General features: G+C 37.2%; 1 protein-coding gene across 3 annotated transcripts in view; it reads right to left on the bottom strand.

The window, feature by feature from the left end:
- Positions 1-340: 340 nt before the first annotated feature.
- Positions 341-27,477, bottom strand: part of LOC126171440 (uncharacterized) — a 125,597-nt gene continuing 98,460 nt past the window's right edge. For all 3 annotated transcript variants that reach the window (XM_049920802.1, XM_049920800.1, XM_049920799.1), the window contains 3 exons: positions 15,278-15,463; positions 5,712-5,828; positions 341-1,458 (listed from right to left, as the gene is read on the bottom strand). In XM_049920802.1, the coding sequence (XP_049776759.1) occupies positions 1,384-1,458; positions 5,712-5,828; positions 15,278-15,463 (378 nt within the window). In that variant the 3' untranslated portion in view covers positions 341-1,383. The remainder of the gene's footprint in view (positions 1,459-5,711; positions 5,829-15,277; positions 15,464-27,477) is intronic.

Below are 27,477 nucleotides of genomic sequence, written 5' to 3'. Positions count from 1 at the left end.
TTTCCTTATTTCATGTTAAGTGTATCTTTGTTATTTATTCAATGGTATACACCTTTATTTTATGTCATTTGTGAATACAAAGCTGTCTTTAAATTGACATTATACGTTAATAGTCGGTTTTTATTTAAATATTGGGTGAAACTGAGACAGCAAAAAGTACTTCATTTCATGGCTATTGTGTATCTGTACCTCATTTGTGGATATATCCTACACTTTAGATAAATAAATTTCTAAACAGTAATATATGAGGTGACCTGAATGTTAAAGTTTTAAATTAATTGTAAATGAAACCTGTTCTTTTTACATTAGTGGTTAGATCTAAAGAAAAATTAGTAGTGAAAATTTTTCTACAAACATTTATTCCAATAAATATACATAGTTAATGAATAAGTTATTTGACATAATAAGACCTCTAAGTTTATGACAAAATAGTTGTGCAAAATGAGATGAAAGATACCTTACAAAATGATATAACTAGCCATCTTTCACTGATGTCATTAGGAGTCTCAATTCACATTACAGTCACAACAGTAAATGCATGAATCATACCAGTCTACTATAAATTTTCTCTCTCTCTCTCTCTCTCTCTCTCTCTCTCTCTCTCTCTCACACACACACACACACACACACACACACACACACACACACAAATTTACTAACTAACATTTGTTATTTAACTACACACTATGAATAACTTAATAAAAGGTCATCTCAACACAGAAATTTAATCAACACAAGTAGTAGGTGGTATCTGAGTCTTTAAAAATATTACAAGCATGATAATATTGTACTTTACTAATAATATTTCTACTGTAAGTCAAAGATACATCTGAAAATTGAAACCATAATTTTTTTTAATTTTTTTTGCCATGATGGGATTTCCCATGCTCTTTTCACCCCAATGAATTAATTGATTTACATAGATCTTCTAATTGCAAAGCTTTATACCTTCATGGTATCAAGTTCACTTTGCAATATATTCTGTACACTGTTTATCCAATCTGACTAGCACAGATGTCAGAAGAGATATATTTTAAGAAGTTACGGAATGAAGCTGAAATTTTTCTCAAAGAGAATGTTTAGAAAGTAAAGAAAATCACATTTATGTTCAGAGTTCATGTTAAAAAGCAGCATAAAAAATAATTATGATATGTAACATTTAAATTGGAGATATTAAGTAATGTTCAGATCAGTATTAAATATTCTAAAATAGTCCATTTATTTTTAAAATAAGAGTCTATCAGATTGTCATATAAACATTTTCAGAAGGCAGGATTTTCTGAATGTAAACAAAATATACCCATAAACATACATATAAATCATTTTTAAGCTGCTGCTGATGATGTGTTGATAATGGCATGGATGAGTTAAATCCTTTCTTGTTTATGGCAGCCTGTAAGATCTGTAGGAGAACACAGCACTGAGCAAATAGAGAGCTGTATTTACAAGGCCAATCACCTGAAAATAAAATAATTACACTTAATATACTCTGCATATCATATTACATATGGCTGTACTCATAATAAACAGTTACCGCTATGCAGGCAAACCCATGTGCTTTCCAAATTATTTAAATGCTACTTTTAGGTCTCCGTTTCTTCAAAAAGTCACACAGACAGAAACTAAGCTAATAATTTCATGCAAAAACAAATAGTTGTTTGGACTGGATGGCATACCAAATTATATATTTAAAAGTTCCTCTGATTTTGTAATAAAGCTACTAATGTACATAGTAAAACATCATTGTCAACTGGAACTTTCCCCAGTAGCTTAAAAACAGCAAAAGTAACTCCTCTGTTCAAAAAAGTGACGTGTGAAAATGTAAACAACAGTCATTCAGTTTAAAAAAACAGAAAATGCAGGATTTAATAATGAAAGTATTATGAATAGGATTGATTGCTATTCACCATATACTTGACATGTTGAGTTGCAGACAAGCATAGTCTTTTTGTCATGCCTATCTGCAACTCATCTCTGCTATGTTGTGAGTAGCTATTTATCCTTCTCATAATATTGTCATTCAAAATTGCAACTCATTGTTTTCTCCAAAATGACTGAAAGAATTCTCTATGAGAGGCTTCAAAGTTATACAACAAAAAACTTGTGATTGTCACCAAATCAACATTAACAGTTACCTATGAGTATTCAGAAGATCTCTTTAGGGCACTGGATTACACAGAACATACTACTCGTATTTTTCCAGATCTGTCGAAAACATTTGTCATAACTGACCATGAAATTATTATTACTATTTATCACAATAAGCTATCAGGGGGATTTCAAATCAGACAGTAGACATTATCAGTAGAGTATCACAGGCCCTACAGCTAATATCTGTGAGGCACCACCAGAGATGAGATCACAGGGTCATGTGAGTGGGGCAGACAGCAACTCCAATCTGAGCAAACAGCCGTGAACCAGTCTTGTTTGCCGTGAGCCAGTTTTGTTTAATATGCTGCATCAACTAAATGAAATCTTGCATAGCTGCTAATCAGATATCAACATTGCTCTGGAAATTGACTTTCTGGTTTACATTCTTGATGTTTATACAGTGCTCCACTCACAACAACTTTGGCTTTGTTCGTGGAATACACATTTATATCAGGTGTAGACACTTTAAGTACATAAAGTCTTACCCAGATGACAGGCAGCAAATGGTAGTATTAAGGCAATAACAACAGGAACAGGAACACCAACACATCCATCTAATTAACCACCAACCAATGTGGAGAACCAAGTGGCTATGTACTAGAACATTTATGTTCCTTATGTACAAGGGGTGTTTGAAATGTCCGTGCAAAAATAAAAACTGCTTACGTGTTTGAGGTAAACATTTTTTATTTTTCATTGTAGTCTCCTTTTAGACTTATACACTTTGTCCAATGCTGTTCTAATTTTTTGATCCCTTACAAATAATAGGAATTGTCCAAGTCTGCAAAATAGGTATTTGTTGCTGCAATCACCTCCTCGTTTGAATAAAATCTTTGTCCCGCCAGCCATTTCTTCAAATTGGGGAACAAATAGTAGTCCGAGAGAGCCAAGTCTCGAGAACAGGGGGCATGTGAAACAAGCTAGAATCCTATTTCCATTAATTTTGCGACCACAACTGCTGAGATGTGTGCTGGTGCATTGTCGTGATGGAAAAGGACTTTTTTACAGTCCAATTGCCTGCGTTTTTCTTGCAGCTCAGTTTTAAAACAGTCCTAATGATGAATAATATGCACCTGTAATAGTTTTACTCTTTTCCAGATAGGTGATGAGGAGTATCCCTTGCGAATCCCAAAAGACAGCCACCATAACCTTTCCGGCCGAAGGAATGGTCTTCACTTTTTTGGTGCAAATTCCCCCTTGGTAACGCATTGTTTACATTGTTGTTTGCTCTCAGGGGTATAGTAATGTATTCATGCTTCATCCATAGTGATGAAACAATGCTTAAAGTCCTGCGGATTCTTCCTGAACAGGTGCAAACCAACGTGGCAACACTTCACACGATTCAGTTTTTGGTCAAGTGTGAGCAATTGCGGAACCCATCTTGCGGATAGCTTCTCATGTCCAAATGTTTATGCAAAATATTATGTACCTGTTCATTTGAGATGCCCATAGCACTGGCAATCTCACGCCCCTTAACTCATCTGTCATCCATCACCATATCATGGATATTATCAATGATTTCTGGAGTTGTATCCTCCACAGTGCATACAGAACATTCAGCATCACTTGTGCCCATATGGCCACTCCGAAAATTTTGAAACTATCAGCTGTTCTAATCAAAGGTGCAGAGTCACCATAATGTTTATCAAGCTTCTCTTTAGTCTCCTCAGGCATTTTGCCTTACATAAAGTAATGTTTAATTACCACACAAAATTCTTTTTCATCCATTTTTTGACAATCACTTGACTTCCTTGATTCGATGCCAAACACAAAGAAATAGACCATTATGGCTGAAACTTGGTTTGTGTTCTTTCCAAAGATGTTACTAACTAAACATGACCTTGATACGCGCCGGTGGTGCCATCTCTCGGACTTTGTAAGGACTTTTCAAATGCTCCTCATATAATGAAAATGTAAATGAATTTACAAAAGCAAAAGCAAAAAAAGAAACATTTTACATGAATTAAATAATATCATTACCTTGATAATATTTTACTGAAAGCAGATACTGAAACTGAAGTTCTAGGAATATAGCTACAAAACACTTTAAAATGAGACTTTCACATGAAAAGCTTCGTATGCTCCTTGTGTGCTAAACCAAACTGCAAGAAAATCAACAGTATTCAGATATATTGCACTTATATCCATTCATTACTTTCATATTGGCTAATCTTCTGGGGAAACAGCCTGCAACAAATGTGTCTTTAGAAATAAGCATATTTTGAACAGAACTGGAGACCCAAGATGAAATAAACCTATCCACAGCAACAACACAAGAAGTGTTGTATCAGGAAAGTGTTTCACATATAGCGGTTAGCTTATTCAACAGTCTACCTAATGATTAAAAATATCAGTCATCTGAAAATTCTTGAATTATAAAACACAACATTTTTAAATTGCATTTGGAACTATGGACAGTTTCTATCATTTAATTTGAGCTTTATGTTATTTGTATACTGAAATTTGTCTATGTTGTCTCTCTTTTTCTCAAATTTGATGTGTCCTATATTTACCATACTATTTAAGTATGTAAACAATCACAATGAACTAAATTATTATTTCTTTAGTAGTATAATGTTAATATCAATATTTAGGGCACATATTTATTTTGTTTCTAGTATAATGGTCTTTGACATTAAGATATCCTTCTAAACTCAGTTAATAATTTTAGAATTGCATAAAGCCAGAAAGAAGAAAAACAGAATATCAAAACTGGAGGTTGCAGCAAGCATGATAGGTTTTTAAAAAGATATTAAAGTCACAACTTTTCATAACCAGCAGTTCCTTCCTCTGTTACTAGAAATGGAAAGTGTAGGAAGAGAAATGTTTGAGAGAACTTCAAAATGTGACTAAAATAGTTAAGATTTCAGAACTCAATTTGTAAATGAATGACCAAAGAATTAAGGGATATGGAGGTAGCTGGAAAAGAAAATAATACTTTAAACAATGGAAAGTCATATGGATGACATGTTGAGTTGCCAACAGGCAGGACAAAAGACTGTTAAGCTTTGGGTCGTGTGTGTGTGTGTGTGTGTGTGTGTGTGTGTGTGTGTGTGTGTGTGTGTGTGTGTGTGTGTGTGAAGAGAGAGAGAGAGAGAGAGAGAGAGAGAGAGAGAGAGAGAGGTTTGATTGCTTGTGTGAATGTGTGAATATTTTTCTTTTCCGAATAAAACTCTGGCCAAATGCTTATCTGTAACAGTCTTGACAGTGTGCCTATCTGCAACTCAACATGTCATCTGTATGGTGAGTAGGTTTTCAAAATATTCTTAAAGTAATAATTTATCAGTAAAAAACTCATAATGATATTCCTCTCAGCACCAACTCCCACTTTCATGTTTTTTGTTTTGTCCCCCTCTGTATTTGTTTCTCATTGTACATCCAGATAAAAGAACCAACTCATCCATTATCCTGAAATGTTATCACTTTTTCTACATGTCTGTAATTTTTCACATATTATTTTGATAAACAGAATTTCAAAAATTTCACTTTCAAATTTTATGTGTTCATTTTGGATTTTCTGCACATATTTAAAATGAATTATAAAATAACTGAAGGCTTACCGATGCTGCCATGTGTCCATCATAACTATAAGATCTTTTGTGATCACTTATTTGAATAATGAGTCTCAGAGAAGCAGCAAGATATAATATAAAAGCTATTGAGTGATAAATCAGTTCCTGAAACATAATATTAGCAAATTACAAATTATGTCATACTTTCATATCCACAGAAATTGAGTACAAATTTCAAATCCAACACAAATATTTATACTTGATTTCCATTACGTATAATGATGGTAACCATCAACCACTAAATTCATGTAATAGTCTACTTCTTTAATTTATCATTGCCATTGCCAGTTTAGACTAGCCCAATTGATCTTCAGATAGTTACAGTTTCATTTACATTCATGAGAAGTCATCACTGACTATTTGTAATAAGAACATAACAAAAATATCAACAATAAATATAGTACAAATGTTTGAAGGAGGTCTGTCTCAGTCTAAAATTATAATGCCAATGGACAATATAATTATTTGAATATCATCAGTTTAGTAGTTTGTTGCTTTTTTATAAATACTGGTACCTCATAACAGAATAGTTCTGAAAATTCTTATGCTCATAACAGCTTCCTTTATTTTTTTAAGATATGAGCTAATATTTACTTGAAAAAGAACATTAATAAATATAACAAAAGCAAGAAAGAAACATGTAGAAGTTTTAAATATAAATAGCAACAAACTCAACAGAAAAAGCTAGGTTCTGGTATATATATCTGATATATGGAAATTTCAATTGTAGAATCAGATACAAGTTCGAGGGGCAATTCTTTACATAGTAGCAATACAAAAATGTCTCTCACAAAATTTTGTCCTGTGCATATTTTGGGCAATAAATGCATGTTAAAAATTGGCAATCTGGCTACACTTCAATCATGTGTATGGTAACTACCTCTGTCAGGATATAGCAGTAGTGCTGAGCGGTTGGTGCAGTGGATAGCATTTTGGGTTGGAATGCAGGAGGTCGAGGTTTCAGTTCTGGATTGAGGCTTATTTGCTTTTATTTGCTAAAAGTAGTCTGTGTGGTACAATATCTGGTGTCTTAATTGTTATATAGCAATTACAGTGGGTCTTCTACAAAACATTTGCAGTTATGTACTATGAACACAGAAATCGAAATACAATCATTTTCATTGGTCAGTTTTTAAAGAAACTTTTTGCACATTGTGGACACATATTGTTTTGCACCGCTGCATCTACTAGATTCCAAATTTGTTTTGTGTGCATCCTGCTCCAATGGTCATATTGATTAATACGAACTATTATTCTTGCCACATTCAGGTTCATGACATTTCGTTAGGGCCTTACGTCACCAGTAGAGCTACCAATGTGCTTTGCAAATAATTTCGATGGGCCCATTCAGGCAGGGTACACAGAAAATAGGTTTGAATTCTAGCAGAAGCAGTGAAACAATTTGTGTCCATAGCACACAAAATGCTTCTTTAAAAGCTGACCAATTAAAATGATTGTACTTCCCTTTCTGTGTTCATAGTACATAATTGCAAATATTTTGTAGAAAACCCACTGTAATCACTGTATGATGATTAAGATGCCAGATATCATACCACACAGACAACATTTAGCAAATAAAAACAAATAAGCCTTGACCCAGTATCGAACCCTCGACTTCCCACATGCTAACCCAAAACACTATCCACTGTACCAACTGCACAGCCCTACACTGTTTGTTGACAGTGGTATTTACCATACAAGTGATTATACCATTGCCTGACTGCCAATCTTCAATGACCATTTACTGCCTGAAATACGCAGAGGACAATCCTTGTTTCTGTTATACAGGGTGTACTTAAAGTTCGGGAACACTTTCAATTATTTATTGCACAAGAACTAAACACTGTGCAGATGTCACACATTGCATTTTGAAGAGAAACTCTGAAAGTTGTTTTCACAAGCATTTGATATGCGAACCATGAGCGACCCAGCAGACGTCAACACGGTAATCGAATTCTTGCCATACCCATCCCAGCATGACATCCTCGACTGTGGCAGTCGCTTCCTGTACTCTCTACCTGAGCTCTGCTACATCACGTGGTAAAGGTGGTACATACACCAGATCTTTAATGTGTCCCCACAGGAAAAAGTCACACGGAGTGAGATGTGGTGACCGGATTGGCCATTTCATGAAACAGCTCGCTCCGCACCTCACCTCGCTGTGTTTGCAACTAGTGCTGACTATTGGCAAATCACCAAACTATGCAGTGGCGGTATACACATAAAAAACTTTCAGGGTTTCTCTTCAAAATGATAAGTATGATATCTATATAATGTTTGGTTCTTGTGCAATAAATAATTGAAAGTGTTCCCAGACTTTAAGTACACCCTTATGAATGTTCTTTTGCAAGTAAATATTAGCTCATATCTTTTATCAAAGATTTTGTTATGAGATACCATTAGTAATGAAACAGCAACAAACTACTAAATTGATATGATATTCAAATAATTTTATTGTCTGCTGGCACTAAAACTTTAGACTGATGCAGACCATCTTCAAACATCTATACTATATTTATAAACATGAGATGGTTTTGCTGACATTTTTGTTGTTGTTTTATTGTAAATAGCCACTGATGCCTTCTCATGAATACAAATGAAACTGCAACTATCTGAAGATGAACTACACTATTGGCAATGCAAAATTAAACAAGTAGACTACTATATAAATTTAACAATTTACTTAATCGTTTTACACAATATTCTAATAGAAGTTCAGACAGACATAAGCTACATATTTTTAATAGGTATGGTATATAAATATATGTATAATAACATATAAAGAGGGAATACTGTTACCAAAAATTCTCAAAAAGTTCTTGATCTGTTCACATCAAATTTTTAAATGGTGTCCTAATAAATACTTTGACAGGCATAAGCTATACACTTTTTAGTACATATAAAATATAAATATACACTGAAGTGCCAAAGAAACTGGTACAGGCATGCCTATTCAAACACACAAATGTGTAAACAGGCAGATTACAGTGCTGCATTCAGCAATGCCTATATAGGACAATACGTGTTGGTGCAGTTGTTAGATTAGTTACTGCTGCTACAATAGCAGGTTATCAAGATTTATGTGAATTTGAACGTGGTGTTATAGCCAGCACATGAGCGATGGAACACAGCATGACCGAGGTAGCAATGAAGTGGAGATTTTCCCATATTGACCATTTCACGATTGTACCATAAATATCAGTAATCTGGTAAAACATCAAATCTCCAACATCTCTGGGGCTGGAAAAATACCCTGCAAGAATGGGATCAACAACAACTGAAGAGAATTGTTCATGTAACAGACATGCAACCCTTCAGCAAATTACTACAGATTGCAATGCTGGGCCATCAGCATGCGAACCATTCAAAGAATCACTATTGATATGGGCCCACTCATGTACCCTTGATGACTGCATGACACAAAGCTTTGCACCTCACGTGCACCCGTCAATACCAACATTGGACTGTTGGTGTTTGGAAACATGTTGCCTGGCCGGAGGAGTCTCGTTTCAAATTGTATCGAGCAGATGGACATGTACAGGTATGGAGATACCATGAATCCATGGACACTGCATGTCAGCATGGGACTGTTCCAACCGGTGGAGGCTCTGTAAAGGTATGGGGCATGTGCAGTTAGAGTGATGTGGGACACCTGATATGTCTAGATACGACTCTGACAGGTGACACTGACGTAAGTATCCTGTCGGATCAGCTGCTTCCATTCATGTTCATTGTGCGTTCCAACAGACTTCGGCATTTCCAGCGGGCCAAACCTACACCCCACACATTCAGAATTGCTATAGAGTGGCTCTAGGAACACTCTTCTAAGTTTTGAACACTTCTGTTGGCCATCAGATTCCCCGGACATGAACATCATTGTGCATATCTGGGATGCCTTGCAACAAGCTGTTCAAAAGAGATCTCCACTCCTTCCTACTCATGGATTTATTGACAGCCCTGCAGGATTCATGGTATCAATTTCCTCAAGCATTACTTCAGACATTATTCGAGTCTATGCCTTGTCATGCTGCGGCACTTGTGCTTGCTCACGGGGGCTCTACAATATATTAGCCAGGCATACCAGTTTCTTTGGCTCTTCGATGTATATATCATGTGACAGGAAAACGTTAATAGCAAAAATCTCAAAAAGTTCCTCGCACACACACACACACACACACACACACACACACACACACACACACACACAAAATAGGAAAGTTGCTCTTATGGCTTATTGGTCGGAATCTGAAGTGTCTGAAATATTGTAATCCTAAATGTTTGCATATTACAACTAAGTGAAATACTGTCATTGAAGCTACTATCCTCATAGATCCAAGCAAGCAAGATTAGCATTCAACAGCCCATCAACATCAAGATTAGATTAGATTAATACTAGTTCCATGGATCATGAATACGATATTTTGTAATGATGTGGAACGAGTCAAATTTTCCAATACATGACATAATTAAGTTAATTTAAAAACATACTTAAGTTAATATAACAACTTTTTCATTTTTTTGTGTTTTTTATTTTTATTTTTTTATTTTTTTTTTATATATTTTTTTAATTTATATCTAAAAATTCCTCTATGGAGTAGGAGGAGTTGTCATTCATAAATTCTTTTAATTTCTTCTTAAATACTTGTTGGTTATCTGTCAGACTTTTGATACTATTTGGTAAGTGACCAAAGACTTTAGTAGCAGTATAATTCACCCCTTTCTGTGCCAAAGTTAGATTTAATCTTGAATAGTGAAGATCATCCTTTCTCCTAGTATTGTAGTTATGCACACTGATATTACTTTTGAATTGGGTTTGGTTGTTAATAACAAATTTCATAAGAGAATATATATACTGAGAAGCTACTGTGAACATCCCTAGATCCTTAAATAAATGTCTGCAGGATGATCTTGTGTGGACTCCAGCTATTATTCTGATTACACGCTTTTGTGCAATAAATACTTTATTCCTCAGTGATGAACTACCCCAAAATATGATGCCATATGAAAGCAACGAGTGAAAATAGGTGTAGTAAGCTAATTTACTAAGATGTTTGTCACCAAAATTTGCAATGACCCTTATTGCATAAGTAGCTGAACTCAAACGTTTCAGCAGATCATCAATGTGTTTCTTCCAATTTAATCTCTCATCAATGGACACACCTAAAAATTTGGAATATTCTACCTTAGCTATATGCTTCTGATTAAGGTCTATATTTATTAATGGCATCATACCATTCACTGTACGGAACTGTATGTACTGTGTCTTATCAAAATTCAGTGAGAGTCCGTTTACAAGGAACCACTTAGTAATTTGTCATTAGAGACAGAGCACAAGCTTGGAATGTTTCAAGGACAGAAAACCATCATGTCATTTGCTTGGAGTGATTTTGGGAAACCAGTGAAAACCTAAATCAGGATGGCTGGACATTGATTTGAACAGTCCTCCTCCAGAATGTGAGTCCAGTTTGTTGTCCACAGTGCCACCTCACTCAGTTCACAGATACAACAGCAGGAGACATCTCTCATACCCCATACACCAATAATTCCAACCAATTTACCCATTCATTTTAGGTTACTTCAATTCACAATCAAGATTTCACTGGCAGTAATAATAAACATTTCTGATGTCATAGAGACAGGGAAAGAGAAGATGGACAGAGTGAGGTGATGGACCAGAATGGTGAAGGAGTTAGAACATACATCCAATTCCCATACATATTTAGGAATTCTGAAGTGTTGCTGAGTTTGATAGCAAACAAATAGAAGAAAATACAGGGTGACACATGGGAGACGAATGGTTTTGAACTGTGTAGTACTAAGGGCAAGGTGGTGGGAGGTGGTCGTGGTGGGGATAGTTCTGATCCACGCAAGACACCATTTCATTTACTGAGTCACTATGGAGCAGTGGGACTTGCAACATCAAATGTTTGTCTATGCAGTGGTTGTTTCATGCGCGGTTTAATGTCGGTCGACATGGAGATGTTCCAGCTGTAACACAATCCTCAGATGAGTGGAAAACTTCAGATCAACTGGAAACATACTGGATAAGAAGCATCCTAGCCTGAGATGCAGAGTAACGACACCAGAAAATGTTGAAAGGGTAAGGCAAGCGGCAGCCAGAAGCCCAGGATGGTCAGCTAGACATCATGCTAGTGAGTTACGAATCAATCGTGAATTGGTTAGACAAATTTTGCATAAAGAATTAAAATTCCATCCCTACAAAATGCTCATTGTTCAGCAACTTAAGGAAACTAATTTTGCTGTATGAGAAGACTTCGCTTACAGAATGCAAGTGATTTTGGGATCGAATGAAAATGAAATTTTATTGATGAGCGATGAAGCTCATTTTCATTTAAATGGGACCATGAATAAGCAAAACCTACGTTACTGGGCTCCAGAGCATCCACACCTTATCCACCAGCGTCCTCTACACTCAGAAAAAGTAACAGTCAGGTGTGCTCTTGGCTCTGTTGGCATTATTGGACCTTACTTTTTGTAGAGAATTGGGCCACAGTTACTGTTAATTCGGTTTGTTACATTCATATGCTTGAAACATTCTTGAAACCAGAACTAAGAAAACGACAAATCCCTTTAAAACATGTTTGGTTACAGCAGGATGGGGCAACATCGCACACCGCAAACACTTCAATGACAGTTCTTAGACTCATGTTTCCTGGCCGGATTATCTCACGTTTTGGCAATGTTCCTTGGCCTCCCAGGTCTCCCAACTTGCCAATATGTGACTTTTTTCTGTGGGAGTACCTTAAGAAATGTGTCTATAACCAAAAACCACAAAATTTGGACGAGTTGAAGAATGCAATCATTCAAGAAATTTCAGCCATCCCTGCACAGATTTTAGTCCATGTGATGGAGGATTTTGAGAAGAGACTTGAGTCCTGCATTCAAAATGCTGGACATTACCTTGACAACATTATTTTTCACAAATAACTTTGTTAACTAAAATGTCAAATAATGAGCTTTGATTTTGTCTAAATAAACATGCATTAATTTTAAAGTTGGCTGAGTATTATTTCATTAAAAACTGTCCGTCTCCAATGTGTCACCCTGTATTTAATAACTGCAAATGATACAGGAACTAGAATGAGGAAGAGACTCTGCCTCCAAACATGTAGAGCCACTGAACTATCTCTATGGAAATGTGGAAATGAAGAAATAGTCCGTGAACCTGTTTGCCACATATTCTTTTTATGAGGCCCTTCTCTGTTCACATTTTCCTCCTGTCTTAGGAAGAGAGTGTCTTAATCAATGTTTCCAAAAGCTGGATAATTCGCTATGTTACAATATTTTGCCTGTTGAGAACAGTATTAACAAAGGAATTACGGTCAGCTACAAAGGTTCTGCTTACTGAGTGCATGCTGAATGAATAATAACTGAGAGACTACCATTTCGTCAGTTTTTAGTCTACTGCCATAGGGTGAGCAGGAAATCATCCTGTCAATGCTTTCATTTTAATTTTGCCCAATTTTTTCACAAATCAATTAAAAGTTGTTTCATCTTGTATTTTTTAAAATGTAGCATCCTAATTAAGCTACAGTGGAAATAAGTGTTATTTTACTAATATTACTTAAAACTTTTACACAGAGAACCATTAAATATTGCCATGTTATTTGTGTTTTAAAGCAATTATTAATTCAGATCAACTTTTGTACAACAAAACAAGTACCATCAAAGTTTTTTTCTCATAATGCTATGAAATAATACTGAACCATACTCCCTAACCTAGAAAGACTGCATATTTTATGAAATAAACATTAGCACTACAATAGTACTTAATTATAGCATATAGGATGCCCAAAATAAGTTGTCCTAGAAAATGCCTAAGTCTGACACAGAATAAGTTATCCTAGTTAACTGTGTAAATGACCACCACTAACAAGTTCCAATAATGACTTTACCATTTAGATTACTTTCTCAGGAAATATGAAAACCATTTTTGTTTTGGTCATTCTATATACCTACTCAGATGTAAAAGTCAAAAACATAGAGTGTTACATTAAAGGTAATACACTCCTGGAAATTGAAATAAGAACACCGTGAATTCATTGTCCCAGGAAGGGGAAACTTTATTGACACATTCCTGGGGTCAGATACATCACATGATCACACTGACAGAACCACAGGCACATAGACACAGGCAACAGAGCATGCACAATGTCGGCACTAGTACAGTGTATATCCACCTTTCGCAGCAATGCAGGCTGCTATTCTCCCATGGAGACGATCGTAGAGATGCTGGATGTAGTCCTGTGGAACGGCTTGCCATGCCATTTCCACCTGGCGCCTCAGTTGGACCAGCGTTCGTGCTGGACGTGCAGACCGCGTGAGACGACGCTTCATCCAGTCCCAAACATGCTCAATGGGGGACAGATCCGGAGATCTTGCTGGCCAGGGTAGTTGACTTACACCTTCTAGAGCACGTTGGGTGGCACGGGATACATGCGGACGTGCATTGTCCTGTTGGAACAGCAAGTTCCCTTGCCGGTCTAGGAATGGTAGAACGATGGGTTCGATGACGGTTTGGATGTACCGTGCACTATTCAGTGTCCCCTCGACGATCACCAGTGGTGTACGGCCAGTGTAGGAGATCGCTCCCCACACCATGATGCCGGGTGTTGGCCCTGTGTGCCTCGGTCGTATGCAGTCCTGATTGTGGCGCTCAGCTGCACGGCGCCAAACACGCATACGACCATCATTGGCACCAAGGCAGAAGCGACTCTCATCGCTGAAGACGACACGTCTCCATTCGTCCCTCCATTCACGCCTGTCGCGACACCACTGGAGGCGGGCTGCACGATGTTGGGGCGTGAGCGGAAGACGGCCTAACGGTGTGCGGGACCGTAGCCCAGCTTCATGGAGACGGTTGCGAATGGTCCTCGCCGATACCCCAGGAGCAACAGTGTCCCTAATTTGCTGGGAAGTGGCGGTGCGGTCCCCTACGGCACTGCGTAGGATCCTATGGTCTTGGCGTGCATCCGTGCGTCGCTGCGGTCCGGTCCCAGGTCGACGGGCACGTGCACCTTCCGCCGACCACTGGCGACAATATCGATGTACTGTGGAGACCTCACGCCCCACGTGTTGAGCAATTCGGCGGTACGTCCACCCGGCCTCCCGCATGCCCACTATACGCCCTCGCTCAAAGTCCGTCAACTGCACATACGGTTCACGTCCACGCTGTCGCGGCATGCTACCAGTGTTAAAGACTGCGATGGAGCTCCGTATGCCACGGCAAACTGGCTGACACTGACGGCGGCGGTGCACAAATGCTGCGCAGCTAGCGCCATTCGACGGCCAACACCGCGGTTCCTGGTGTGTCCGCTGTGCCGTGCGTGTGATCATTGCTTGTACAGCCCTCTCGCAGTGTCCGGAGCAAGTATGGTGGGTCTGACACACCGGTGTCAATGTGTTCTTTTTTCCATTTCCAGGAGTGTATATTTGTTATATACCAAGTCAGGAAATTTTGACGTGTTACCTTATATCACGCTGTAGCACTGTAAGGTGTTAATTAATGACAGTGTCATCATAATCATACTTACATAGAGTGTTTTGGAGATGACAGTCCCTGCGCTTAGGGAGAGAACACATGCAAGGAGTAGACAGAATGTTGCTACTAGGAAAGTTGTTGTCATCAGTATGAAGAAGAACTGTGCATTCCTTGTATATACAACACCAACTTGGTCTGCATAATATGCAACAATCCCCAGGCAGACAGCACCCAGAATCTGTGGAAAAGAATATTAAATCACTTACTGAAAAGCAACAACATGTGAGATGTTTGAGTATATAATATTTTTAGAAAAATAATTTATCTGGGCATGCAATTAAAATATCATCAAACCTTCATTTAAATTTGCGTCATTTAAGGGATATTGTGGCTGCTTTTCCAGCCCACTGAAGATGTATATCTTTTCTTCTTAACAGTTGGCTTACTGTATTTGTTTCATTTGAGGGATATTATGGTTGCTTTTCCAGCCACTGTAGATGTATATCTTTTCTTCTAAAGGAACACTTAACAGTTGGCTTACTGTATTTGTTATGCTGTTCATTGTCAAACTGTTTGCAATTAGTGAGTGAATATTATTTTCTTCATAATGTCTCATGCTCTTCAACACTATTTTAGTGCAGATGTAATTTTTATTACATTATGTTGGAGTGACTCTAAACACTTGGTATGCATCTTTAGTGGCAGCATTTAATTTTAAAGTGTAATAATATCAAAATATTATGGATCATTATTTTTGTCAAACTACATTTATAGCAATCACTTTGCCTTCACTGGCACACAGGGTGTAGGAGCAGGCAGTTAACTCTCATCTCTCTCTTACCTATTATGTACAAATCTTACATCCACTATTCAATGACAATAGAACTCGCCAGTTGTTTTAGACATGTGAAAATGTGCACCTATCAAATTCTAATTTTCTGCAGTATAAGTAAGTATACTATAACTGATAATGCAAAAATTTTATGTAATTTTTACCTCTACTTTACTAAATACTACAAACTGTAGTTGTTATTAATCCCTTGTGGATATTTTCTTTTGAAATATTCAGAACTGTTCTAGCATCAGAATTCAGAACAAGTAAGTCCATATATGAACTGCAAGAATAACAATAGACATACAAAAGAAGTGAGTCATCAGAGTTACTCTTTAGACAAGAGGAAAGTTAATCACAGTCATAATATGTCATATGATTCACACTAAGAATACTTGTGACTGAAATTAAGGAGCACCGAGGTTTTGGTTAGCTGATGTCAAACATGAAGGTGGTCATAACTGTTGAAATCACTCATGAACTTGTGCCATAATGAGATGTCACACATCCACGGCGATTTAAATACCAAAACAAGGCAATGCATGTGACTTTACAGTGAAGTACGCCATTGATGATGGTCACATGGTGACAGTGGTAGAGATCACTTCTAGGAGAATGCTCCAAAACATGGCATGATGGGCATTGTGTGTGGATTATAGCCTGAACCCTGGGAGGATGATGGTTCAACAGACAACCTGAGGTCAAAGCCTGTAAGAGCCTAATCTCTTCAACCTGGGATTACTGTGCTGTCTGAATATTTTATTTGGTCAGTATATTTCATAAATGTCTGAATAATTGTGAACTGAGTTGGGTAATTGAAGGATTTTTGTATGTAATGTTTAAGATTGCCATCTGGTGTGTCTACCAGGAATGTGGCTTAAGCTTGAACCAGAACATGGGCAGTAGTGATGTTTTTATCTAATATCACAGTGGCAGTTGAGCAGAGTATGTTTATGCAATTACTCCATGTTGGTAAAGCTGGGTCGATCTGATAATCATTTTAATGCTTCGGATTTGCAACTGTGGTGAGGTGTTCATTGTGCATGCTGTGATATTTTAAGTGATGTATTAGAGCTGTGGCTGGAGGAGCCATATTTGAATAACTGAGAAATGGTTGCATTTTTTGGGGGCTTGCTGTGATAAAGGATATTTTCATGGTGTAATTTTTCTAGCATGAGCTGGGGATATAACTACATTTTGCGAAATTGTGCAGTTGGTAATAGAGTTTGTTAAATAGAGTGGAGCACAAATTGATTGTGTTATTGACAGTTGTAGGCAACATTTGCTTTCCTGTACATTTAATGTGAAGTTGCGGTGAGGGCTTACAGTCTACATATGTTGTTAAATTAATATAGCACATGACTAAAGTGAATTAAGTGAATGTGTAGCTCCATTGACAACATAATTTAATTGATTACTATGGGATTAAAATTTAATCTATCTTAATTGTCATTAATGCAACTCATATTTAATGAAATTTAAGTCCAAGTTCTTGTCTCAGTGCTTTGCCAAATTATACAGAGTTAATATTGTTGTGGTGCCACATCTGGCACAAATTATTCTATTTAATTAACTGCTGCTTGCATAATGACTATTAAGGTTAAATATATTTTACTTAAATTGTATGGATACGTACTGGAGGTGCACCTTAAATCAGATAATGTTTGAGGGGTTTTTGGAGAAGCACGGTAATGTTGTCATACGAATCTTTAGCACTCAGTGACGAAATGTCATGCATGATCCATGGACAGTATGTCATACTTATTATTTGCTTTTCTTTTCATGTCACTGCTGTTCCATTTTTTATGTATGAAATTTTTGTGAGATAAAATATGTTCAAAAACAATATTCACTCAGGGCCTAACCAGGCCGTACCACTTGCCTGTTCCACTACAGAACTGATGTCAGTGATCACAAACAGTGACTTTCTTTCACTATAATTATTGTTCTTGTCTATGCTCCTTCTGATCAATGTCAGATTTTACAATAGTACAAAAATGCAAGAAAAAGTAACTGTCAAACTTATAAATGAATTTGGTAAATTCAAATCTGACATTGAGGATGAAAGTTATCTAAACATGAGGCTGATTTGGTGCATATTGACATCTAATAACTACACAAACAATTGTGAAATGGAACTGGACTAATGTAAGTTTAGTCACAACAAGCATGTTATTAAATAAAATAAATAAATGTGTTAAGCAACATGCAAGGATACATAAAATATATTTTCTATCAAATTAGAAATTAGACCTTGCTGAACTTGGCAAACAATTTTAAAGTATTTTTGAGATGGATTCAACAAGTCTATAGTCTAATACAGGCACAATATGTGAAACACAAAGAAGACACAATATACTATCACTTAAATTTGGACCATATTGTACTTCTAGATTATAAGTAAGGTTCCTAGCACTTCAGTTGTATGAACTTTTACCATAATATTCATGCACTCCTGCTGTGCCTGAAGTATGATGTACTTTTTTCTGTCAGGTTAACTCTTATTGTTTTGAGGATGTTCAAACAAAGAGGCGAGTTTCTGTACTGATAGCTTAATGTTTGTCATCATGGTTATGAGCCAATAAATAAACACTATTAAAACTGGTGTTTATTTTAACTGTTCTTGCTCTTCAAAAACCAATCAGAGAATAGCCGTGTTTGCAGTGACGAACTTTTCATGAATTCAACTTTCAAGTAATGTGTGTGTATTGTTAATCATTATGTGCCCTAAATGTGTCAAAGTAATCACTACTGCGACATAGTAAGATAAGATTGGCAACTGAATTATTTTGCACTGTCAGTGGTTGTTTGCAACCAAGCAATGGACTATTCACATACTATTGATATCATCAATGGTTCCCATGCCAAACACATGTTGATGCCACATCATAACAGTGTCTTGTGCTTGGAGGAAGCCTATGCATGTGCACTTTCTCTTGTGAGATTTCAGTCATTTCAATTTTTTTGTGATGTATATGCAACTTTTAAATGATGAAACAGTAGAACATTTGCCTTAACAGATGTAGAACCCTATACTCAGGCCCATGCGTTCTCTACTAGTGTACAGTTTCAGTTTGTTGGTTTGGTCTCCTATTCTTGAAAACTGTCAGCAGTCAGCGAAGACTCCCCCCCCCCCCCCTCCGCCCCCAGCCTCAGCCTCCTGCCACACCTCTCAATCTACCCACCACTCATGTTAAGCGGTAAACAAAAACTATTTTGGTCCCATCATGGAATGTGATCAATCATGCATGTATTTCATGCTCAAAAGGTTTGTGATTTAATCATCAGGGTGTCCTACAATTTTTACTGTCAGTTGTCACTTTTTTCACCTCTGGCAAAGATTTGTGTACACTAAAAAACTGATGTACAATGGGTTATAGCTAATGTTAAACTGTAAGTGCTCTTATGACTGGCTAAATCAGTCAGTTCAATGGTTGGGGAAAAACAATGGCATATGACTTCCAACAAGAACAAACAAAATAAACTACCTTCAAGTCAAGAACAGCTTCAGTTATTAACAGGAATGTTCCATTATATTTCAAATATATCAGGCCAAAACAGCCTGACAATAACTAAAACATTTCTGTTGTCTTTTTTTTATGCTAAAGAAATCCTTCCTGCTGTTTGGGTAGGCTGCTCAAAATAAAATGGTGGTGAAAAGAGAATTACACTGATTTTTATCAGCTTACAATAAGCATTTATGAGGGAGAAACAGCTGTGCTGATAAATATTTCAAAGAATTTTGCATTAGTGTTATGTAAGTTGCTGAACAGTCGTAACTGGACTACGTGCCTTTTAAAATGTGAAGCCCACTGTGAAAAGACTGAGCCTAGTGAAGCAGAACTCTATGAGCAGTCATCATGCCTAAATGAAATACTCTTGCTCAAGTGAACTCATAGTTAAGGGCTGAAGTTGGGCCACCCCAAAAGCTATATATTAAAATATGTCTCAATACTGAATTAAGGAATTTAATTGTAAGAGCACTTCACCACACGAATTTAAGTGATGACAGATATTATTTCAGGAACTGTTAACAATAAGTGATGTTTCTTGAACAGCTTGTCTTAAGGCTGTGCCTCTAAATGCCTGTTGACTCCTATTAGATGTTAGGGGACAAGGCTTCTAACGAGTACAGAACTTATGGGACTCCTAAAGGCTCTGTTTGTTCAGTGAGTTCTTGCGAGTTTTATTTTCTAGCAAATAACTCTAGCATACAGCTAGTCTGAAAACACCACAATATAAACTCATTGTGCAATTTATTATGCAAAAATTTAAAACACAAAATCAGCATGTAAGTGATGCACTCAGACCATATATAAACATCAACCAATAACAAAAAAATGGAAAACCAGAGAAGGGTATATGCACAGTTTCAACAGAGCAATGTATGGTAGCATGGTTAGCCATTGATGTCACATCCCGTACACATTAGCATAACAAACCAGTCTGCAGATCTCTTCAATGTTGGTCACACTTTAACTGCATATTTTCATAGTATACAAGTATAAATATGAAAACCAACTTTCACGGCGTGTTAGCTTTGCAAATACCTAATTCAACAGGGGGAAGCTTGGTTTGCTTCTTTCAGCCAACCACAGCGCAGGATCCACAATGTCGTGGAATTTTACCATTTTGTCACATGAACTCGTCAACACCACAGACTGAACACACACAAGAAACATTAAACATCTCAAGTTCGGAATCCAAAACACGAAAAACATTAAGCATGCAATTCCTAATATGCATCACATTAGAGATTTCTCCAAAACACATCATGTTTAGTACAGTTCGTTGTGGTAAACTATAGGGACATGTGACACCGGCAGCTAAATATGCTATCAATAGTGTTTATCTTGTAGTTAGCTTTTAGTATTATTTAGCAGTTAAATATGAAAAGAAAAGGAAATACAGTTTGGAAACATTTGGCGAGTCCTGACACATAGTTCAGATTGGTAAATGTCACAGCCTTACCCAATGTCAAGACCAGTAGTTGCACCTACTCTTGCTTCTTTTGTCTAATTTGATGGTTTTGAGAAAAAACTTGATTGTGGGCCTTTGAGAGGTTGGATAAACCAGTCAGATCTGATGACTCCGTGACTCTAGCAAATAGCAACATCAATTAGAGAAATATTCTCACATCCATAAACCAGGTTCTAGATGACCATGTAGAACAGATGGGAACCACAAGTAACAAATTTTGAGCAAATTAGTGGCAGACAGTACAGTCTGCCACACAAACATAAACATCTGGAATACCAGAAGTGCCCCTGTTTACTAGCTATTGGGAATCAGTTTCTTGCTACAGGATTACCTATGCATGGAACAAGACTGGAAGGGTGGATGGTCAGGATTCACCCCCCCCCCCCCCCAAAAAAAAGAAAAAAGCAAAAGTCCTCTAATAATTACTGATGTAAACAAATTATTATGCTTACACTGAAACATTTTATATATGTTATTGTTGATATTATTAAGATTTGTAGCATACCAGAAGTGGAGGCAACGGCAAATTATTCTGTGATGGCCTTGGTGGGAGAGGGGGGGGGAGGAGGAGGGGGGGGGGGGAGAGCAGACAACGAAGACCTGTCTTATTTCTTTTTTTTCATATTTCATATTTATTTGGCTGTAGACAACTGTTGTGTTGTATAGGTATCATCAGATGGTTATACAAATGATTATACATAAGGTCAGTAGTTACATAGTTATACAGATTTTGGTACAAATGATTGCACAAAAGTTAACATATGGTATATGATTATACAAAAGGTCAGTATGGTTGCATGAGATAAATTACAGTTTCTTTGATCACAATCACATTTATAATAATAGAGAATCATATTTTTTCATGTAGGAACTCACTTATGCTATAGAATGCTTTCTCTTTCAACCATGTCTCTGCCACCATTTTAAATCTATTCTCATGCAATTCCCTCATTCCATGTGATGTATTTTTGTAAAATGTTTTGCCAACATGTAAAAAATTATTCTGGATTTTACTCAAATGTGTCCAAGGAATGTCTAATAAGTTCCTATTTCTGGTTTCATATGAGTGCACATCTGACCTGCTTTCATACATGGGCATTCTCTTTGGCATGCATAAGTGCTTTATGTATAGACTGGGAACTGTAAGAATTTTGTGCTCAATGAAGTACTGTCTGCAAGAAGTTAAATTGCTCACACCAAAAATACATCTAATGGCTTTCTTCTGCCAGAGGAAAACATCTTTTTCCCCAGCAGAGTTTCCCCAAAGAAGTATTCCATAATGCAGATGAGTATGAAAAAAGGCATGGTATGCCATAAGTATGCACTCCTTACTGACACAATCCTTCAGTTTCCTAAGGAGATATAGAACTCTTGCCAACTTACTGCACAGCTTTTCTGTGTGGGTATTCCAGCACAATTTGGTATCAAGATAAATGCCTAGCAATTTTACTGAATGTCTGAGTTAATTAGATCCATCATTAATATCTCTAAGGGAAAAGAGGATGTGTTCTGTTTTATTTTTATTTAATGACAGCCTATTTTCATGGAACCAGTGAGCTGCCTTTTCCATCATGGATTTGTTCATTTGTTTGACAACATTCACATCATTATGTGACATGATAAAAGTTGTGTCGTCAGCATACGTTACAGATTTATATGGTAATGTGTTGGGCAGGTCATTCACATACACAATGAATAAGAAAGGTCCCAGTACAGATCCTTTTGGGACTCCATATTTTACCTTGAGAAGGTCAGATTTGTTGTTTGAATTTATATAGACCATTTGGTTTCTGTTTGTTAAATATGATTTCAGCAATAATAGTTCTGTTTCAGTTATTCCATATTTTTCTAGTTTCTTAATTAAAATGATATGTGAGACAGTGTCAAATGCCTTGGTTAAATCAACTAAAGTTGTATAGGTATGTTCCCTATTTTCAAAACCTTGTAATATTGATAAGACAACTTCCTGAACTGCTTTTATTGTTGATAGCCCAGTTCAGAATCCCTACTGAGCCTTATTGAGAAGGTTGTGACACTCAAAAAAATCGTTTAATTGGTCTTTCATTAATTTTTCAATAATTTTAGATAATATTGGTACTATTGCTATAGGTCTGTAATTTTGGGGTGAATTTCTGTCTCCCTTTTTGTATATGGGCAATACAATTGTCAGTTTAAAGCAGTCTGGAAATGTTCCCTTTGTAAACATCATATTGATTAAGTAAGACAGTGGAATGCATATAGTGTCTATTATTTTCTTTATGGTAAAATTAGAAAAGCCATGGATGTCCTCAGTTCTGGAGTTGCTTAGTGATCTGACTACATCCAGTATATCATTAGGGTAAATGGTTCTCCATTCAAATTTTGGCAAGTCTCCTGTCAACTCTGTTTCCTGCAATTTGGGAAGTCTGTCCTCACTATCATCTAAATTACTTTCATCTGTCATAGCTAATTCTCCAGAATTTATGAAACTATTATTTAGTTCAACTGTACTTAGAGGAACAGGTAAATTTTCTGCAATTAGCCCTGTTTCTGCTTTAACTATTTTCCATGCTGCTTTATGTTTGTTGCTGGACTGATAAATATAGCTACCATTAGCTTTTTTCTTTGCAGAAATGATTTCTTTTCTGTACAGCTTTTTTAAATTGGCATATGAGTGTCTATGCTCTCATGAGTGTCATTTCCCCCTCCCCTCACAATATATTTCGCAACTGACTAGCGTGACTAATAACAACACTGTCGTTTCTCACATATCTCCAGTGGTGATGCAAAATGTGAACTAGAGGGTGGAATGGCACAAAATATACCTGTTTTTTAAACTAAGTATTAATCATTTACTTAAATTGGCAGCGGTTACTTTTAACAGAACATCAGTACTTTTATGATGTTTCCTTTAAGGGTCTGCCTTTTTTCTCGAGAAATGTTTAATGAAGCAATGAATCTACGTGTGGTCTAGATCCATACCATACGTTTATACGTCGTGTGTCCTGCAAGTAGGTCAGAGTGGGCCCCGATAAAATGATGACGCAACTGGCCCCAACAAAACAAGGCAGTGTTAAGAACACACACTGTAGGGTCGTGGAGAAATGGGGCAGGGGTGGGAGTAAGAGCTCCCTGCCCTCATTAAGGTGATTGGGTAGAGCGGAACGCCATTACCCTAACAGCTTTGTGAGAGCTTGTTGCTGAGAACTGGAGGGCAAGTCAGTTGCATAACGTGCACGTTGCGGGTCAGTTCGATGGGAAACGATAACGCTAGAACACTTTCATCTCTGTCGTTCGTGAGTTGCATAAAAAGAAATACCATCATGCCATAAATTTTCATAAAATGACTTTCAGATACTGAGACAAAACTGCTAGGAATCGCTTCAAGTCAACCCAAATGACAATCTGTGTGATAACAAACCACATGCACATCCAGCACAATGGTGCTGCTAATCGTTCATCGAGCTTTCTGTAGATGTTTACTCGCAATTAAAATTTTAATAAAGTTATAAAGTGCCTGGCGGATCTCTTAAAAAAATTGTTCTCCTACTGGATACTAGTGAACTAACAACTTGCACCGTGTCAACAAACCTAACAACCACCAGAATGCATTTTACACACACTTCTTGTAGCGAATTGCGTACTGATACCGGAAATTAAATATTGCTGGTGGGTTTCATTGATACAATTCCTATGAAATTCGTTCAGTGTTACATAATTTCATTCAACCCGCTTCTCAAGCAATAGACTTGTTTCCGTTTCACGTAAAGAAGAATAATTGTTCATGGTATGGTTAAATATATCTGTGGTTGTACAATAAATTATTGAAATAGTGTCGACAAACTGCAAAACGTTTCCAGTGGGATAGTTAATCAATCTTCAGTACTCACAAATACGTTAATTCTTGTATATCAGCTATAAAGTCATAGTGAAATCTCTAAATGACATCTATTTGACTTAGAGTATAATTTTCGCTCCATCTGTGACATCCTTGTCAATTCCATATACCCAACCTCACCCATAACTAGTTTCCTGCACTTTACAGTATAGACATGGCTTTAATTTCAGCTGTCCTTACCGTGCAACTGGTACCATCACTCGTCTCCACCGTGCTTCCACGGGGCTTTAGGAGACGATCAAGACACTACACACGACTCTCACTCAAGAAGATGCATTAAAATCTATCCAGGTGATTTCTGTAAATTGTTTAATGCAAATGTTTATGTTCTTCCTTTGAAAAGGACGTAGAGCATTTCTTTTCCTGCATTTTTCCAATCCGAGCTTGTATTTCGTCTCGTATTACCTCGTCATCGGAGAGTCTCAGGCTCGATTCATTTTCATTGGTCGTAACGGTTCTAAACGTGTGAGCAATGGATTTTCGCTATGGATTTTCACCTCGTCTCACTTTCTGTCTTGCGTACCTTTGGTGCTTTACATTATCTGTGTTTAAGAAATAGAAATCATCACCTGAAAGGTTGGCCTGAACGTCATCGTCTTTTGCTAAGCATTGTTCTATTAGAAGTGTAATCGCCAGGCTTTACTGCGATCGGAGAACAGACTGGAACCTTTAAAGTCGAAGTGAACGGCGATTTAGCCAAAGCTTGTAGAGCCTATTCTCATTCGGCGGCAGTTCGCATGGAACAGAGAGCTAATAACTGGCTCAAGTATGTTTTGGTCAAATAAATGAACTTGCCGCAGTTATTTAAAGATTTAAAAAACGTGTACTGTTTCCGTGCAAGCTGGAAGATTTAATCTTGTGGCATGTTTAAACTAATCTCGAGACCGTTTCTTCTTAAATTGCAGAGGAAATCGCGAAGCGCCAGACGGAAGTTATTAGCGCTGTATGTTTGCATCTCAATGGTCAGATATCAGAATTTATGTGTGTGATAGTGTATTTAAAAGAGATTATGAGACGAATATCAGCAAAAGTGAAGCAAGGGTAATGGAATGTAGTCCACTATGATCAGGCGATGCTGAGGTAATAGATTAGGAAATGGGACATTAAAAATAGCCGATAAGTGTTGCTATTTGGGCAGCATGATTAAGTGATATTGTCAAAGTCGGGAGGATATAAAATGCAGACAGGCAATAGTAAGAAACGCTTTTCTGAAAAGGAGAAGTTTGTTAAAGTCGAATTTACACTGAAATGCTGAGAAGTATTTTCTGAAGATCTTTGTATGGAATTTAGCTTTGTGCAGAAGAGAAAAGTAAACGATAAATAATCCAGATAAGAAGAGGGTAGAAGCTTTTGAAACACCGAACTGGTGAAATCATCGGTCCCTAGACTTACACACTACTTAAAGTAAATTATGCTAGGAACACCACACACGCCCATGCCCGAGGGAGGACTCGAACCTCTGCCGGGAGGGGCCGCGCAATCCGCGCCTCTAACCGCGCGGCCACTCTGCGCGGCACAGAACATTGCTGAACATTGAGGGGTAGATTGAATTACTAATTGTGAGGTACCAAATCAAACTGGGGAGAAAAGAAATTTATAGAACTTCAAGACAAAAAGAAGGAATCGATTGATATGATATATGGTTGAAATGGCTCTGAGCACTATGGGACTTAACTTCTGAGGTCATCAGTCCCCTACAACTTAGAACTACTTAAACCGAACTAACCCAAGGACATCACACACATCCATGCCCGAGGCAGGATTCGAACCTGCGACCGTAGCGGTCGCGCGGTTCCAGACTGTAGCGCCTAGAACCGCTCGGCCACCCCGGCCGGCAATGTGATATATCCTGAGGCACCAAAAAACCGTTAGTTCAAAATTAATGGTAACAGACGACAGCTGCATTAAACCAGTCTTCGGACTGACGACCACAACAACAAAAAGTGAGTGCAATTGGATTTCTACAAGCAATGATAAATTGTGAGTGTCTCGCGGGTTAAGGGGCTCCGGAAAGGCTCAAAATCATGAAAAGTTCAATTTTTACTTTTTTGCGTTTTCTGAATCTGCAGACTATTACCTTTTAATAGATATATAATTTATTCAATTCCGAAGATTACAACTATTTTTAATTTTTTTTTTTTTTTAAATGTGTTCTACATGGGCGTGACCCACTGTGGCGCTGTTAAACTGCTGTCAAATGGTGTTATTATTAACGTCCGTGTTCATCAGGTACATTATAGTGATGTGAGATAAAGTATGTGTTGTGGCTAACCTGTGATGGTTCAATATATATCGCTGGTGTGATTGTCGATTGTTTCATGTTTATTTACTCTGTCGTTATCTCGAAAATATTCGTAATTAATTCTGTTTCTTGAGTCTCTGTTTTGTTGAAGTATATTAATGAGTAAAAGTAAAGTTGCTGTTGCGACTTTCAATGATGGCAACATTGTAAGGTGCAAGGTATTTAGAAATATGGGAATGAAGATAGGTTCTAACATGGTACGAGCGATGCTTGCTTTAGACAAGGAACGCCTTCAGGCTGCAGACAGGGCTGTAAAGAGTC

This window comes from Schistocerca cancellata, chromosome 1 (genome assembly GCF_023864275.1).
Source record: "Schistocerca cancellata isolate TAMUIC-IGC-003103 chromosome 1, iqSchCanc2.1, whole genome shotgun sequence".
NCBI lineage: Eukaryota > Metazoa > Arthropoda > Insecta > Orthoptera > Acrididae > Schistocerca > Schistocerca cancellata.
Note: the sequence above shows the minus strand (reverse complement) of the source record. Positions and strands in the feature narration are given on the sequence as shown.